At 40.6% G+C, this 11936-nt stretch overlaps 2 protein-coding genes across 3 annotated transcripts; one reads left to right on the forward strand and one right to left on the reverse strand.

The window, feature by feature from the left end:
* The first annotated feature begins 1617 nt into the window (after positions 1 to 1617).
* elovl1a (ELOVL fatty acid elongase 1a) lies at positions 1618 to 5393 on the forward strand. Of its 2 annotated transcripts, XM_063462486.1 has the most exons (8): positions 1618 to 1895; positions 2457 to 2550; positions 2747 to 2937; positions 3028 to 3108; positions 3266 to 3322; positions 3411 to 3516; positions 3631 to 3770; positions 3896 to 5392. In XM_063462486.1, exons 2-8 carry the CDS (start codon positions 2490 to 2492, stop codon positions 4202 to 4204), a joined length of 945 nt encoding a protein of 314 aa, XP_063318556.1. In that variant the 5' UTR covers positions 1618 to 1895; positions 2457 to 2489; the 3' UTR covers positions 4205 to 5392. The 2 variants fall into 2 exon arrangements, with proteins under 2 accessions (XP_063318556.1, XP_063318557.1); XM_063462487.1 differs by lacking the exons at positions 1618 to 1895; positions 2457 to 2550 and having other exon boundaries at positions 2747 to 2828; positions 2978 to 3108; positions 3896 to 5393.
* Positions 5394 to 6062: 669 nt separating this feature from the next.
* On the reverse strand, positions 6063 to 10026 carry cdc20 (cell division cycle 20 homolog). The gene is made up of 11 exons (XM_063462430.1): positions 9974 to 10026; positions 9406 to 9616; positions 9164 to 9303; positions 8990 to 9086; positions 8784 to 8909; positions 7999 to 8195; positions 7795 to 7889; positions 7457 to 7694; positions 7190 to 7315; positions 6523 to 6640; positions 6063 to 6427 (listed from the first exon to the last, which is right to left on the reverse strand). Exons 2-11 carry the CDS (start codon positions 9593 to 9595, stop codon positions 6249 to 6251), a joined length of 1506 nt encoding a protein of 501 aa, XP_063318500.1. The 5' UTR covers positions 9596 to 9616; positions 9974 to 10026; the 3' UTR covers positions 6063 to 6248.
* Positions 10027 to 11936: the final 1910 nt, after the last annotated feature.

The raw sequence follows: 11936 nt of genomic DNA on the forward strand, positions 1-11936 counted from the left end.
GTTTCTTCACAAACAGCACAAACTGCTCTGGAGTGCCGGCTTCCACAAATGACAGAATCACTGAAGAGAAAATGTATGAGCATGGGCGACCATATGATTTCTTAAGCAATCCTCACTGCTATTACATAAAGCACAGAGCTGAGAATTTAAAGAATCCCCCCACCCCCATTCATTCATTTTTCCACATCCAGATGAGGCCCATCCTGCCTAATTTTCCACAATTGGCTAAGTGAAGGAAACTATTATCTGCGCTGCACAGTGGGACTGAATGTCAGCTTGTTTGCCGGTCTGTTAGCTCATATGCGATAAACTAAAGTCAGTGTTTAACAGTCACAGGACCAAGATGGACAGGGAGTGTGCTGTATTATTTAAGAATATGGCAGCAATGGAAAACAGCTGACCACGTCGCTGGAGACAAAAACACCAAGTCTCACATTCATGTCAGCTTATGCTTAAAAAGGGCAAAAACACTCCAATAAGCAACATGTTGCTCTCACGCTGCATCCCTGCACAGTTAGACTTGGTTTGAGTGATCATTTTAAGTTCAAAGTTTTGTCACATTTCCACCAATGCATGGATGATTTAACATAGAAGTGTCATTGCATAGAGTTCTGGCTGCATGTGAAAGTGACTGCCCATAAATGTAGCATGCTCTTAGAAGAAGTCCTTCACTTTTGCAAGAGCCCTGTTTCTGGGTGAAACTGAACTGTTAATATGTTAACAAGATCAGGATATTACACTTACAATATGGTGCCTACCATGAATGTGAATGGCACATTCAGGAAGCCACCTGTCGAGTTTTTAAGGGGCTCTATCTGAAACTAAAACTGCCCGTGTTGGAAAGTCTTTACTTTCTGACACAATGCGTTGCATTTCCAAAACAATTTCACTTTTTTTTTTTTCACTTTATGTTTTCATGCTTTCACCTGAGTGCACTTAGTGTTAAAGTGTCTTACGATATGTAAACAGACAGCACTGATTCCCTCCTCCCCGCTTCCTTCTCTCCCTCTTTCATGTGCACGGATGCCTTTCATTCCTGCCTGCCTCTCCGTCTAATCTTGTGGTGCCGAGTAAATTTCTAACACTATCCAGGCCTCACGCCCAGCATCGCTGGTGCTTGGGAAACAGGTAAAACGAGAGGCACCAGAGGGCCTGTCAAATAGCTGCAAGGGTTGGGCAAATCCAAATGTGTCGTTAGGTTTGTAAGTGTATTGTGTGGGTTTGCAACCTTTAACCTAAATCAAGTATGAAGAATAACATTATTACTTTATCCTCATGTACTTCTTTACTTTATTTATTTCATGGATTTGGCAATCTGTATTTTTATATCAGTTCACTTTTTTCACATAACTCTGTTTGTTTTCTTGCATTTTAATGAACTTATTAAGTAACAATGGAGGTATTCGCCTTTGGCTCTAGGTGTCTTATGCAGGGGGCCTTTAACTCTTTCACCCTATCGCCTTCACCACTTATTGATGAGGCAGTCCAATCACAGGCTGTCTCAGTGTGGACAGAGAGGTGGAGCCAAGCACTGAAACAGGGTGTGGTTGTGAAACTACAAAGTAGAGCCATGGGGTTTAAATTGAGCTGAATGAGCCCAGTCCCATAGTTGTCATAGCTGTTCTGTCACTTTTACTCATCTCTCTCTCTCGGTTTCTTTATCAGTCTTTCCTTAAAGCATTTTAGCTACTGTTGGTCTATTTTCTGTGTGATTTTGTAAATATCATACATCAGAGGACAGCTGGAGGCTTCAACCCACGGAAAATCCCTTCATGCTTCTGGTTTTTCTGCCTGATCGCTCTCACGGGTGTCGCAGATCTGTTGGATTCACTGGATTGAGTGCTGCCGGCTGTGGCTGAGGAGCCGCTTTCCTCGCATACAGGAGTGCTCAGAGGGTGAGTCACTTGTTACACCTTTTAGCTTTTCACCTTTGGCTTCTTGTCAAAACTGAAGAATAAGCTTGATCTAGTTCAAAACAACATAAATGATCTTGTCTCGTTCTACAATTTTACTACCTGAGCTTCATGATCTGCTCATATTTCATTCACTCATTTGGCCACATGGGCCAAGTTCTTTGCCTCACCTGTTTGACTTGCTCTGTTAGTCCCAATGAGCATTTCATTGTTTAAAACCTGTCATCTGAAATCACGTTTCACAATTCTGCCCAAAATATCTATGAAGGACTTCTTTTAAAAAGTCTGAGCTGTCAAAGAAGTTCTTAAATTCGCTCTCTTTTTTTCCCTTGTATATCTGTTTGAAAAATTGGAGCCGAGGGCACTCAGGGGTGTTTGTTGAGGCTATACAGCTGTCTCCTGTTTGTTCAGTCAGTGAGAGAGCAGGTTGAGCAGTCATATTATTGCTCACCTGCCCAACCAACCTCTTTCAGCTCCGCTTCATCTCTTGTTCTCTGACTCTTTGTCTTTTTGTACTGTTCTTTTTTTCTTTTTTTTTTCCAGGTGTTTTGAACGGGTAAAGAGGAAGCAGTCACCATGCTGCGAGAGGCTATAACAAGCGTTGTTGAGTTCCACAGTTATCTACAATCAAGAACTGGTAAGTGTCTTCATTTCTCTCTTCACACCTACAATCTGCTCAAATCAGAACATTGTATTTCGTCATCATCATCAGGTGTGAAACGGCACAAAAGTATGTATGACCTGAAGTGCCGGTGGACCCACCCAGATATTCCAGTATGGAACCATGACTCAAGGACTAAAACATGCCTGTGTTTCCTGTATGCGTTTTCCAGATGCCAGAGTCAGAGATTACCCTCTGATGCAGAGCCCCGTGCACATGACGACCATCCTCCTGGGTTACATTGCCTTCTCCGTGTACGTGGGGCCTCGCGTGATGGCAAATCGCAAACCTTTCCACCTCAACACTGCCATGATAATCTACAATGTTTCCATGGTTCTGTTGAATGCCTACATAGTGTATGAGGTAAGACAAAAAGGTATTTGTTTGCTCTCTTTTGCTACAGGTGTGATGTCAGTGCTAAAAGCTGCTGGTGTGGGGTTTTTTTACACGTAGTTTATGATGTCTGGATGGGCCACCACCTTCACATGGAGATGTGACCTTGTTGACCCTTCCACCAGCCCACAGACTCTTAGGGTAAGTCAGTAAATTTTTACAGGGGAGCTTTCATTGTCTCAAGCTAACTTTTTTTTGTTGTTGTTGTTTGGCTTGGGTTTTTTAAATGTAATTTATTTTATTTTGTTTCTGATTGAGTGTCAGATATCTGACATCACAGCCCTCTTCCTTTCCACAGATGGTTCAGGTGGCCTGGCTGTTTTATTTTTCCAAATTCATTGAGCTTCTTGACACAGTAGGGGCATTTTCTTTTTTTTAAATTTCCTTATTATTTTGGCTTTTTGATCAGTTAACCGTGACTGATCCCATGTGTGCTTTTGCAGGTATTCTTTGTGCTGAGAAAGAAACAAGGTCAGATCACATTTCTTCACGTCTTCCATCACTCCTTTATGCCCTGGACGTGGTGGTGGGGCGTCACCCTGACACCCGGTGAGCTTACAAATGCATGTAAACGCATTGTTTGACAGTGCAAGACTAGCACAACTTTTCTGTGAGATGTTGCAGGTGTACATTAACATAATCTTTTATTACCCCCTTCTTAAGCTGGAGGAATGGGCTCCTTCCATGCCATGGTGAATGCAACAGTCCATGTTATCATGTACACCTACTACGCACTCTCTGCTGCAGGGCCTCGCTTCCACAAATACTTGTGGTGGAAGAAGTACATGACCGCAATCCAGCTTGTACGTTGATTTGTTGTTTTGTAATTTCCACAGCAACAAATTCAAATAAATGGCATATCTGATTTTTGGCTACAGCTCAACTGTTTTACAAAAACTAATGTTTGGGGGGGATGGTTGTTTTTCAGACGCAGTTCATTCTGGTCTCCATTCACATCAGCCAATACTACTTCATGGAAAAGTGTGACTATCAAGTCCCCTTGTGGATCCACCTGATCTGGATGTATGGGGTCTTATTCTTCCTCCTGTTCTCCCACTTTTGGGTGCAGGCCTACATAAAAGGCAACAGACTTCCCCTCACGCCCGAAAAGTCGAAACAGAACGGCTCAACCAGCGAACCGTTCACTGTGGTGGCCAACGGAAAGCACCTTCAGAATGGCACCAGTCACCACTGCACCAACGGCAAAATCTTCATGGGCAAAGTCAAGGAAGTCTAACTCTGTGACCCTGCCTGGAAAATGAGAAGGACACACAGACTGTTAGTTCGAATTAACACCATTAAATTCATCATTCATATCTACTGGCATATTGGACTGACATCAATTTCAGTATGCTTCATCTAAACTGCAGTTTCTTTGTAAATCTAGTCTTTTGTGAAAGCACATCCAGTGTTCTTGGGATGTGAATGGTGATCTCTACCTGCCCACGTTGTGTTTGTAAGTTGTAACTGTGATGAATACTGTATGAAGATTGGTGCTTATTTTTGTCACTGATAGTATTCTTCGACTCGGGCTCGACCCACACTGCTGTTTTTGCTAACATGGGCTTTGTTGCTTGGGAGTACGGCACAGTTTTCACACAAGACTAGAACATGTAAATAACTGCAATTATCTGTTAGCCCCCAAAAAAGAATTTCACTGTAAATGTTAAATATTTAAGTTTTTTTTTATTTATCTTTGAAATAAAACTAAATTTAAAGGTCTGTGTAATTTGAAAAACAGTTATGGTGTGCACTGACCGAAAAGTGTTACACCTAAACTAAATTTCAATTTTAAGAGTTGTGGGAGAGCAATGTTATACTGTATATTACAGTTTTGTGTTGTTTTTAAAGTGCACATACACTGCTGTGCATGTTCATCTGTATTAATCCAATCTGAGTTTTACAACTCTGTATGGTCTGTTCTCTTTGCACACTGTGCTTTAAGTTAATAGGCTTTCTATGCTGTTGGTTGTTTCTGAATTATAACTAAAGAAGTATGAATATACTGAAACCCATCAATGTTTGCTGCTATTGATTACTTTAACGCAGGGGTCCCCAATCCCAGTCTGCGAGGGGCCGGTGTCCCTGCAGGTTTTAGATCTCACCCTGGGTCAACACACCTGAATCACATGATTAGTTCATTACCAGGCCTCTGGAGAACTTCCAGACATGTTGAGAAGGTAATTTATCCATTTAAATCAGCTCTGATGGATCAAGGACACATCTAAAACCTGCAGGGACACCAGCCCTTGTGGACTGGGATTGGGGACCCCTGTTTTAACGTGTATGTGCCCTCTGAGGAACAGAGGTTGGGCCTTTTATGCTGGTTTTAACTCTTGGTCAATTAAAGATAACATTATGGGACTTTTCTCAAAGCAAATGATTTATAAACTGTACTAGTAGCTGCAGTTGCACATCTATTAAAAAAAGAAAGAAAAAAAAAAGTACATGACAGCAAAAACCCAGCTTATTCATTTTTGCAATATGATGACAAATATTTTAAGGAAAATATTCTGCATATGAACCCAATCAGCATTCCTTTTAAATAACTTAACTGCAAGCACTCAGTTCTGTATTCACTGAGCCACCTTGTGGCAATATTTGGGCATTTGCATTTACATTAAGGGGGGAAAAATTCAATGAAATACATCCTCAGGCCTTAGATACTTGAGACACATCTACCAAGTTATTTGCATTTTACCAACACTACAGAATAACAGAGCAAATTCAGTCCATACTAGAGGAAGGTAGAATAAAGACAAAATGTGAATCACAGGAGGGAAGTGATCCATTATAATAGATCAACTTTTGTTACATCACAAAAGTCAGCTCTAGTCTGATAATGAACAGCAGATTTAGTTTTACATCATAAGCATGATGTATCTGAAAACATCCCACCAGTAAACGTTTAAACTGGTCCTGGCAACATGAAGCAACACAAAGGGAAGCAGATGTGGTAAAGTGTTTATTTTTAACCCAGGTATACAGAACATCCTGATTAAAAGAAACTAGGCTATAATTTTAAAAACTGACTGGGGAAGGGGAAAAAAAAAAAAAAAAAAAAAAAAAAAAAAAAAAAAAAAAAAACCCACACACGTACTGTACACACAACAGCAGACCTGCATAAATAAACATGAGGCCATCAACACTTTAAACCACCAACTGGAGCATAACAGACCAACACCAGGTGGTTCCCTTTATTGTGGATAAATTAAGAAAAAAAATATATATATCGCAAATAACTCAGACTCATTATAGATGTAAAATCTCTATGAAGCAAATTATCTGATGGACTGATGAATGACGCTGCTGGTTGATTTAACCATCCTCTCTTTAGCCTTCTTCTTAATGGGATCCATTTCAAAGCTCTTCCACAGGCGAATGGTCTCATCTGCAGCAACAGTAGCAACAGAAGAGCAGTCCGGACTGAGAGTCAAACTCAGAACTCTGTCGTCATGGCCTTAAAGAAAAATAAATAAATTATACCAGGAGAAAGGAGGAACAGCAGGTTCTTAGTTCACTGGATGTGCCTTTATGTGGACGGGACTTGTTTACCATTGAGCTCTGCGACTTTACTGAGAGAGGGATATTTCCAGACAACAACATTGTTGTGGGCATATCCATGAGCAGAGACCAGTTCCTTGTAGTTAGGTGCAAACACCAGGGATGAGATCTGAAAAGTTGGATTGGATGAGACATGTAGTCAAACGCATTTTAGTGGGAATGACCATTAAAACTGAATTGTGTGGAACAGGGATGTCAAACAGGTGCAGGGGCCAGAACCGACCAAGCAAAGTCTCCATTTAGGCCCACTGGACAGCTATTGAAAGTGAAAGAATAGATTTTGAACTTGAACCAGCTTTTCCTATTGATAAAGACCTTCCACATCGCCATTCATTCCACACTATAGTAGCTCAATACTATATGCACTTAAATATTAATACAGAAATGTTCATTTTAATCCTCTACAACTATTGAAATCTGTTGTGCATTAACAAAAAGTGGAAATTTTGGGTGAGGCCTTTATTTTACAATATAGAAAAACTGAAATGCGCTGTTGAAATTGTATTCTATATTAAGACACCTCAGGGATTAAATGTTTAAACATCTTTACACTGCCAGAAAACAGAGTTTTACTGATCCGGCCCATTTGAGAACAATGTGAGCTGTATGTGGCCCACAATGTAAAATTAGTTTGACATCCCTGGAAGGACGCAGTTACCTGGGACTGAGTGTCAAGTGAACTGATACAGGAGCCACTGTTTACATTCCAGATACGGATGTGGCGGTCGCTAGTACCACCTCCAGATGCAAGGATATTGGGCTGCCATGGACACCAGGCCAGAGCCTAGAACAATGGAAAAGCATACACAAGTGGCAACGAGAATATTTAAACTTCAGTCTTCATTAAATTTCCATAAGAAGCAGGAAGGGAGAGGAAAAGGAAAAAGGAGAAAATTAGCATATTGAACTTCTGTTTGCTGCTCACCTTGACTGCTCCCTGATGTTCGCTCCAGCAGCGGATCAGCTGGCCGTCGTTGCCTGCGCTGCCCTCCTGTGCACGGGGCCATATGCACACCAAGTTATCATTGCCTCCACTAGCCAAGTATCGCCCATCAGGGGACCACTTGAGGCCGCACACCTCCTGTGTGTGAGCAGTGAGGGTGCCGATGTGATGGTCTGCCACCCTCACATCATGGTGGTGGATGTGTCCTGATCTGGAGCCACTGCAGGGGGTGGTGAAAGAGGAGAACACACACTTGAGTGCACAAATGGAAAACACCAGGGAGATATCACCACTGTCTTTGGTAGGAGAAACATTTTTACCTGGAAAGAATATGGTCATTCCAGCTCAGACTTCCAACCCTCGCTGTGTGGCTGGCCATGCTGCGCAAGCGCTTCTGATTTTCAACATCCCACAACTAAATGGAAATCAATACAATTTATTTAAAAAAGAATTTATATAAAACATGTTCTGTTAATGTCCCATATTCATTTGATCCCAAGTGGCACGATGATCTCCACACGGACCTGAACCTTGCAGTCACTGGTGCCGACAGCTAGGTAGCTTCCCTCTTTAGTCCAGGACAGGGAGCAGATGTAGTCCTCTTCACGCTCCAGCTTCATGAGAAGAATGATGTCTCCTTGAGTGGCATCCCACAGGTAAACACTGTTATGAAGAGCAACAGCGAGAAAATTTCTACTGCTCCAATCAAGTAGATTCAAATCTAGAGGGAATAAAAGAAAAAGAAAAAAAAAAGCCTAAATTAATATTACATGTTAAAGTATTCTTCATTTACTAAACTAGGGTGTTTATGCAACACTGAATTCCAGTTGCCTCAGAAATCAGAGCAACATTCCCAAGTTAGGTTCCTATTTATTAAACTGGAACATATAAACTGGAAAATATTTAAACAGGAAAACAACTTGGGAATGGTGTTGCTCTGAGATACAGAGATCTCTCTCTCAAATGCTGCAGCGCGTTCATGACAGAGCCTTGTCGTGATCTGGATAGTGTTTATACAGCCAGTCATGGACAGCAATGGAAACAAAAATTACTTGCATTGCCATCTTAGCTTATGAGGTTGGAGGGCTGCTTCAACTGTCCTAGTGGGAAGACTGACTTAAATATTTCAGCTTGCAAGTCACAAATAAGGACTTCAAAACCAAGCTTACAAGATTTCCTCATTTAGAATCTATTGATCAGCGTCCATTCTCTGCCTTTCTGTAATTATGTGGCATCATTTAAAGATTCACTGCAATTAAATAAAGTCAATTGTATAGAGATGTAAAATCCTCTTAAGTGCCCAACTTACAGAAATCATTTCTAAGATCAGGAGCATCCAAGATCCTGTCAGGAGTTGAGGATATGTATCTGGACTTTTTAATAGAGGCAGGGGTTGCTGTCTGAGTGTAGAGGACTTTTAGGTTGTTTTGGTAGCCTGTAAACAAGACAGAGCGACAATGAATAAAAAGAATTGCCTTCAATACAATAATATTTATGAAATGCACATATTTCTACCTTCTGGTGCATTAAGTGGTTTCCCTCCGAGATGGAGGATCTTTGCATCTTCAACGTTGTATCCATTCAGTGACACAGACCACGCTTTCTGGGTTTCCTTCAGACACAGAGAGCCACACTGATTGATATCCTACTTGTACAAATAGAAGCTTAAGTGTTTGTTATACAACTTACTGATGTAACTGATGTGTTTGTGTCCGCTGGCTCATTCTCCTTTGTCAGCAGGAAAGTTGCCACATCCATTTGCTTGCTGTTTCTGATGGGAATGAAGCGATCACCCCCCATCTTGGATGGGGTTTGTTTCTTGTTTTTGCCTATGACCCATAAAAAAAATAAATAAAAAAAATTTCCCAGTGGTTAACATTTGCAAAGCTAACTGCAAAGGTTTCCCCGACATACGAGTATGAATACACTACCTGGCGTTTTGCTTGGTGTTTTTGATGAGCTCAGGGACACATTAGCAGACTTTCCCGGCGACAAGCCGCTCAGGGCGGATGTGTTTGATGAGCTCGCCTTTCTCTGCCACCTCGCCATGGGAGCGTTTGTGATCGGCATGTCCAGCTTCAAGATGCTGTGGATGTCGTTCTCAAACCCAAACTGCGCCATTTTATCTACGTTTTCATAGACCTGGACATCACGACAGATAAACAGTAAGTCCCTATCTGATGTGAAACAGTATAAAGGTTTACTGACAGCTACGATGCTCAGTCTAATGCTAGGATAGCATCTGTCGAAAAATGTCTTTATTTAAAAAGTAAGTCAGGTCCGATTGAAAAACTTCGCTATGCTTCTATTCCTGTTTTGAACGTTAGCTTAACGCGACCAAGCTAAACGACTGTGTAGCATGAATCAAATGAGAAACGCGTTAGCACCATCGCTTAACCGATTAAAAATGATTTCATGTATAAACAAAATAAACTTAAAACTAGTGATCGAATTTAAAAGTATATTTCTGCAATTTCAAAATCAACACAATGACCTCACCTCGTCGAGAAAACGTGAAATGCAGAGAAGCACAAACTCTTGTCTCTCTCGAGTTTGAATTTCGTGCGTATGACGCCACGACGTTTAAATGCCACAGAGCGCTCATGCGATTGGTTAGTTCAAGAAGCTGCAGTTAGCTCAGCGCATTGCTATGGTGACGTTTACGAATGCGTTAACGTGATTGGTCAATGATACTTTCTTTAACGTCTGAAAAGAAACCTCTCCACTTAAAGGTGTCGCCCTCTATCTGTAGTTTAGGTCTGCGCTGTATGAATTTAAAGAGCGACACAAAACTAAAGACCTGTAAGATGCTTTACTTTAAAACACGAGACCACTATCAAGTATATTTTTCTGTATTTGAAGGCTAGTAAAATAAATAAATAAGTGCAGCAATTCATTTGCTGATTAAGCAAAAATCTTCTCATAGTCTGATAATATATTGTGTCTTTGCTCTTTGACTGATGTGTACACGTTGGTTTTCAGTCACCTTGACACACCTGTACACAGGTCTGGACCACACCTTAAAGGAAGCACCTCAAACAAACATCTTTATTATTGAACAAATAAAATATTTATTGTTTATTGTGCACTCTCATTTAGATTTAAAGTCATTTTCTTGTTTGCTTGGCATTTGGTCAATTGATTTACATCAGGGGTGTCCAACTCTACAGTTTTAGATATCACCCTGGGACAGCATACCTGAATCAAATGATTAGTTCATTACCAGGCCTTTGGAGAACTTCAAGACATGTTGAGGAGGCAATTAAGCCATTTAAATCAGCTGTGTTGGATCAAGGACACATCTACAGGACACTGGCCCTTGAGGCCTGGAGTTGGACACCCCTGATTTACATGATCAGGATTTACTTTAAATAAAGTGATAACTCTGACATCACAGGTTAATGTGAATTCCAGATTATACTTTTATTCTGCTCTCCTCTTACACCTGACATGCCAACAGAAAAAGTAACTAAATAAGGCAGTAGGAAATAAAAAAGTAATTTACTTAAATAATCTCATGGCCAAGGAATCCCAACAGTGTTTGGTATAAAGAGACATGTAACTACACTGAAAGCTTTTCAAGTAAAGATGCTGCAGTCACATTTTTAGTTTAAAACAACCAGGATTTGACACTTTGATCAGTCTCTCAGTAGCAAAACAACATAACATTTAAACATTCTACATAAAACAGAGTACTGTGCAATTTTAATGCAAAAAACAAAAGCTTTTGTTTCACTGGAGGCAGGAATGTTACCTAAAGCTTGAATTACACATCGCAAAGGCCTGCTGACATTCATGGAGCTACGCTATCAGTTTTCATACAGAAATATGCTGGAAATATCATCAGTTTTTTTTTAGTATTATTGCAGTTGTGAGGTATTGTAACAGAAGACGTCTACACAATTTCCCGATCCTTTTCAGTCATTTCATTCATATCTCTGTGGTAATGGACAATTGAGCCAATGACACCTGTGGGGAAAGGAAAAACACAGATCATGGTATGTGACATGTTACTGAGTTCATGAATATGTGGTTTTAATCTCTAATGATACTTTTTATGCAGAAATTTGCTGACTAGGTAGTTACAGCCATTTTAGACAGACCACATGACTGGGCCACAAACACCTTTGAAAAGCAAAGGGAGTCTGTTTGACTTCACTTAATATTTAACTTTCTGAATCTTTCACTAGGACTCCGAGCAGAGAAATGCATAAAAATAAAGTGAACACATGACGGTTGTAGTTTTCTTACCTCCGGGGTGCCTGAAACCTGGACAGCAAGTGTGAAAAAGACAAAACACAGGAACATTGTTTACATTTCTCTTGGGTATAAGAGTCATTAAAATCATGTGACAGTTTAAAGTTAGGGCAGAGATAAAGGTCAGCACATTCTGTTAAATGACAATGTGCAACACTGGACTGCAGGCACCTCTTAAACATGCATCTTGTTGCTACATTAAGCC

The sequence above is a fragment of the Pelmatolapia mariae genome, linkage group LG18 (genome assembly GCF_036321145.2).
Source record: "Pelmatolapia mariae isolate MD_Pm_ZW linkage group LG18, Pm_UMD_F_2, whole genome shotgun sequence".
In the NCBI taxonomy this organism is placed as follows: domain Eukaryota; kingdom Metazoa; phylum Chordata; class Actinopteri; order Cichliformes; family Cichlidae; genus Pelmatolapia; species Pelmatolapia mariae.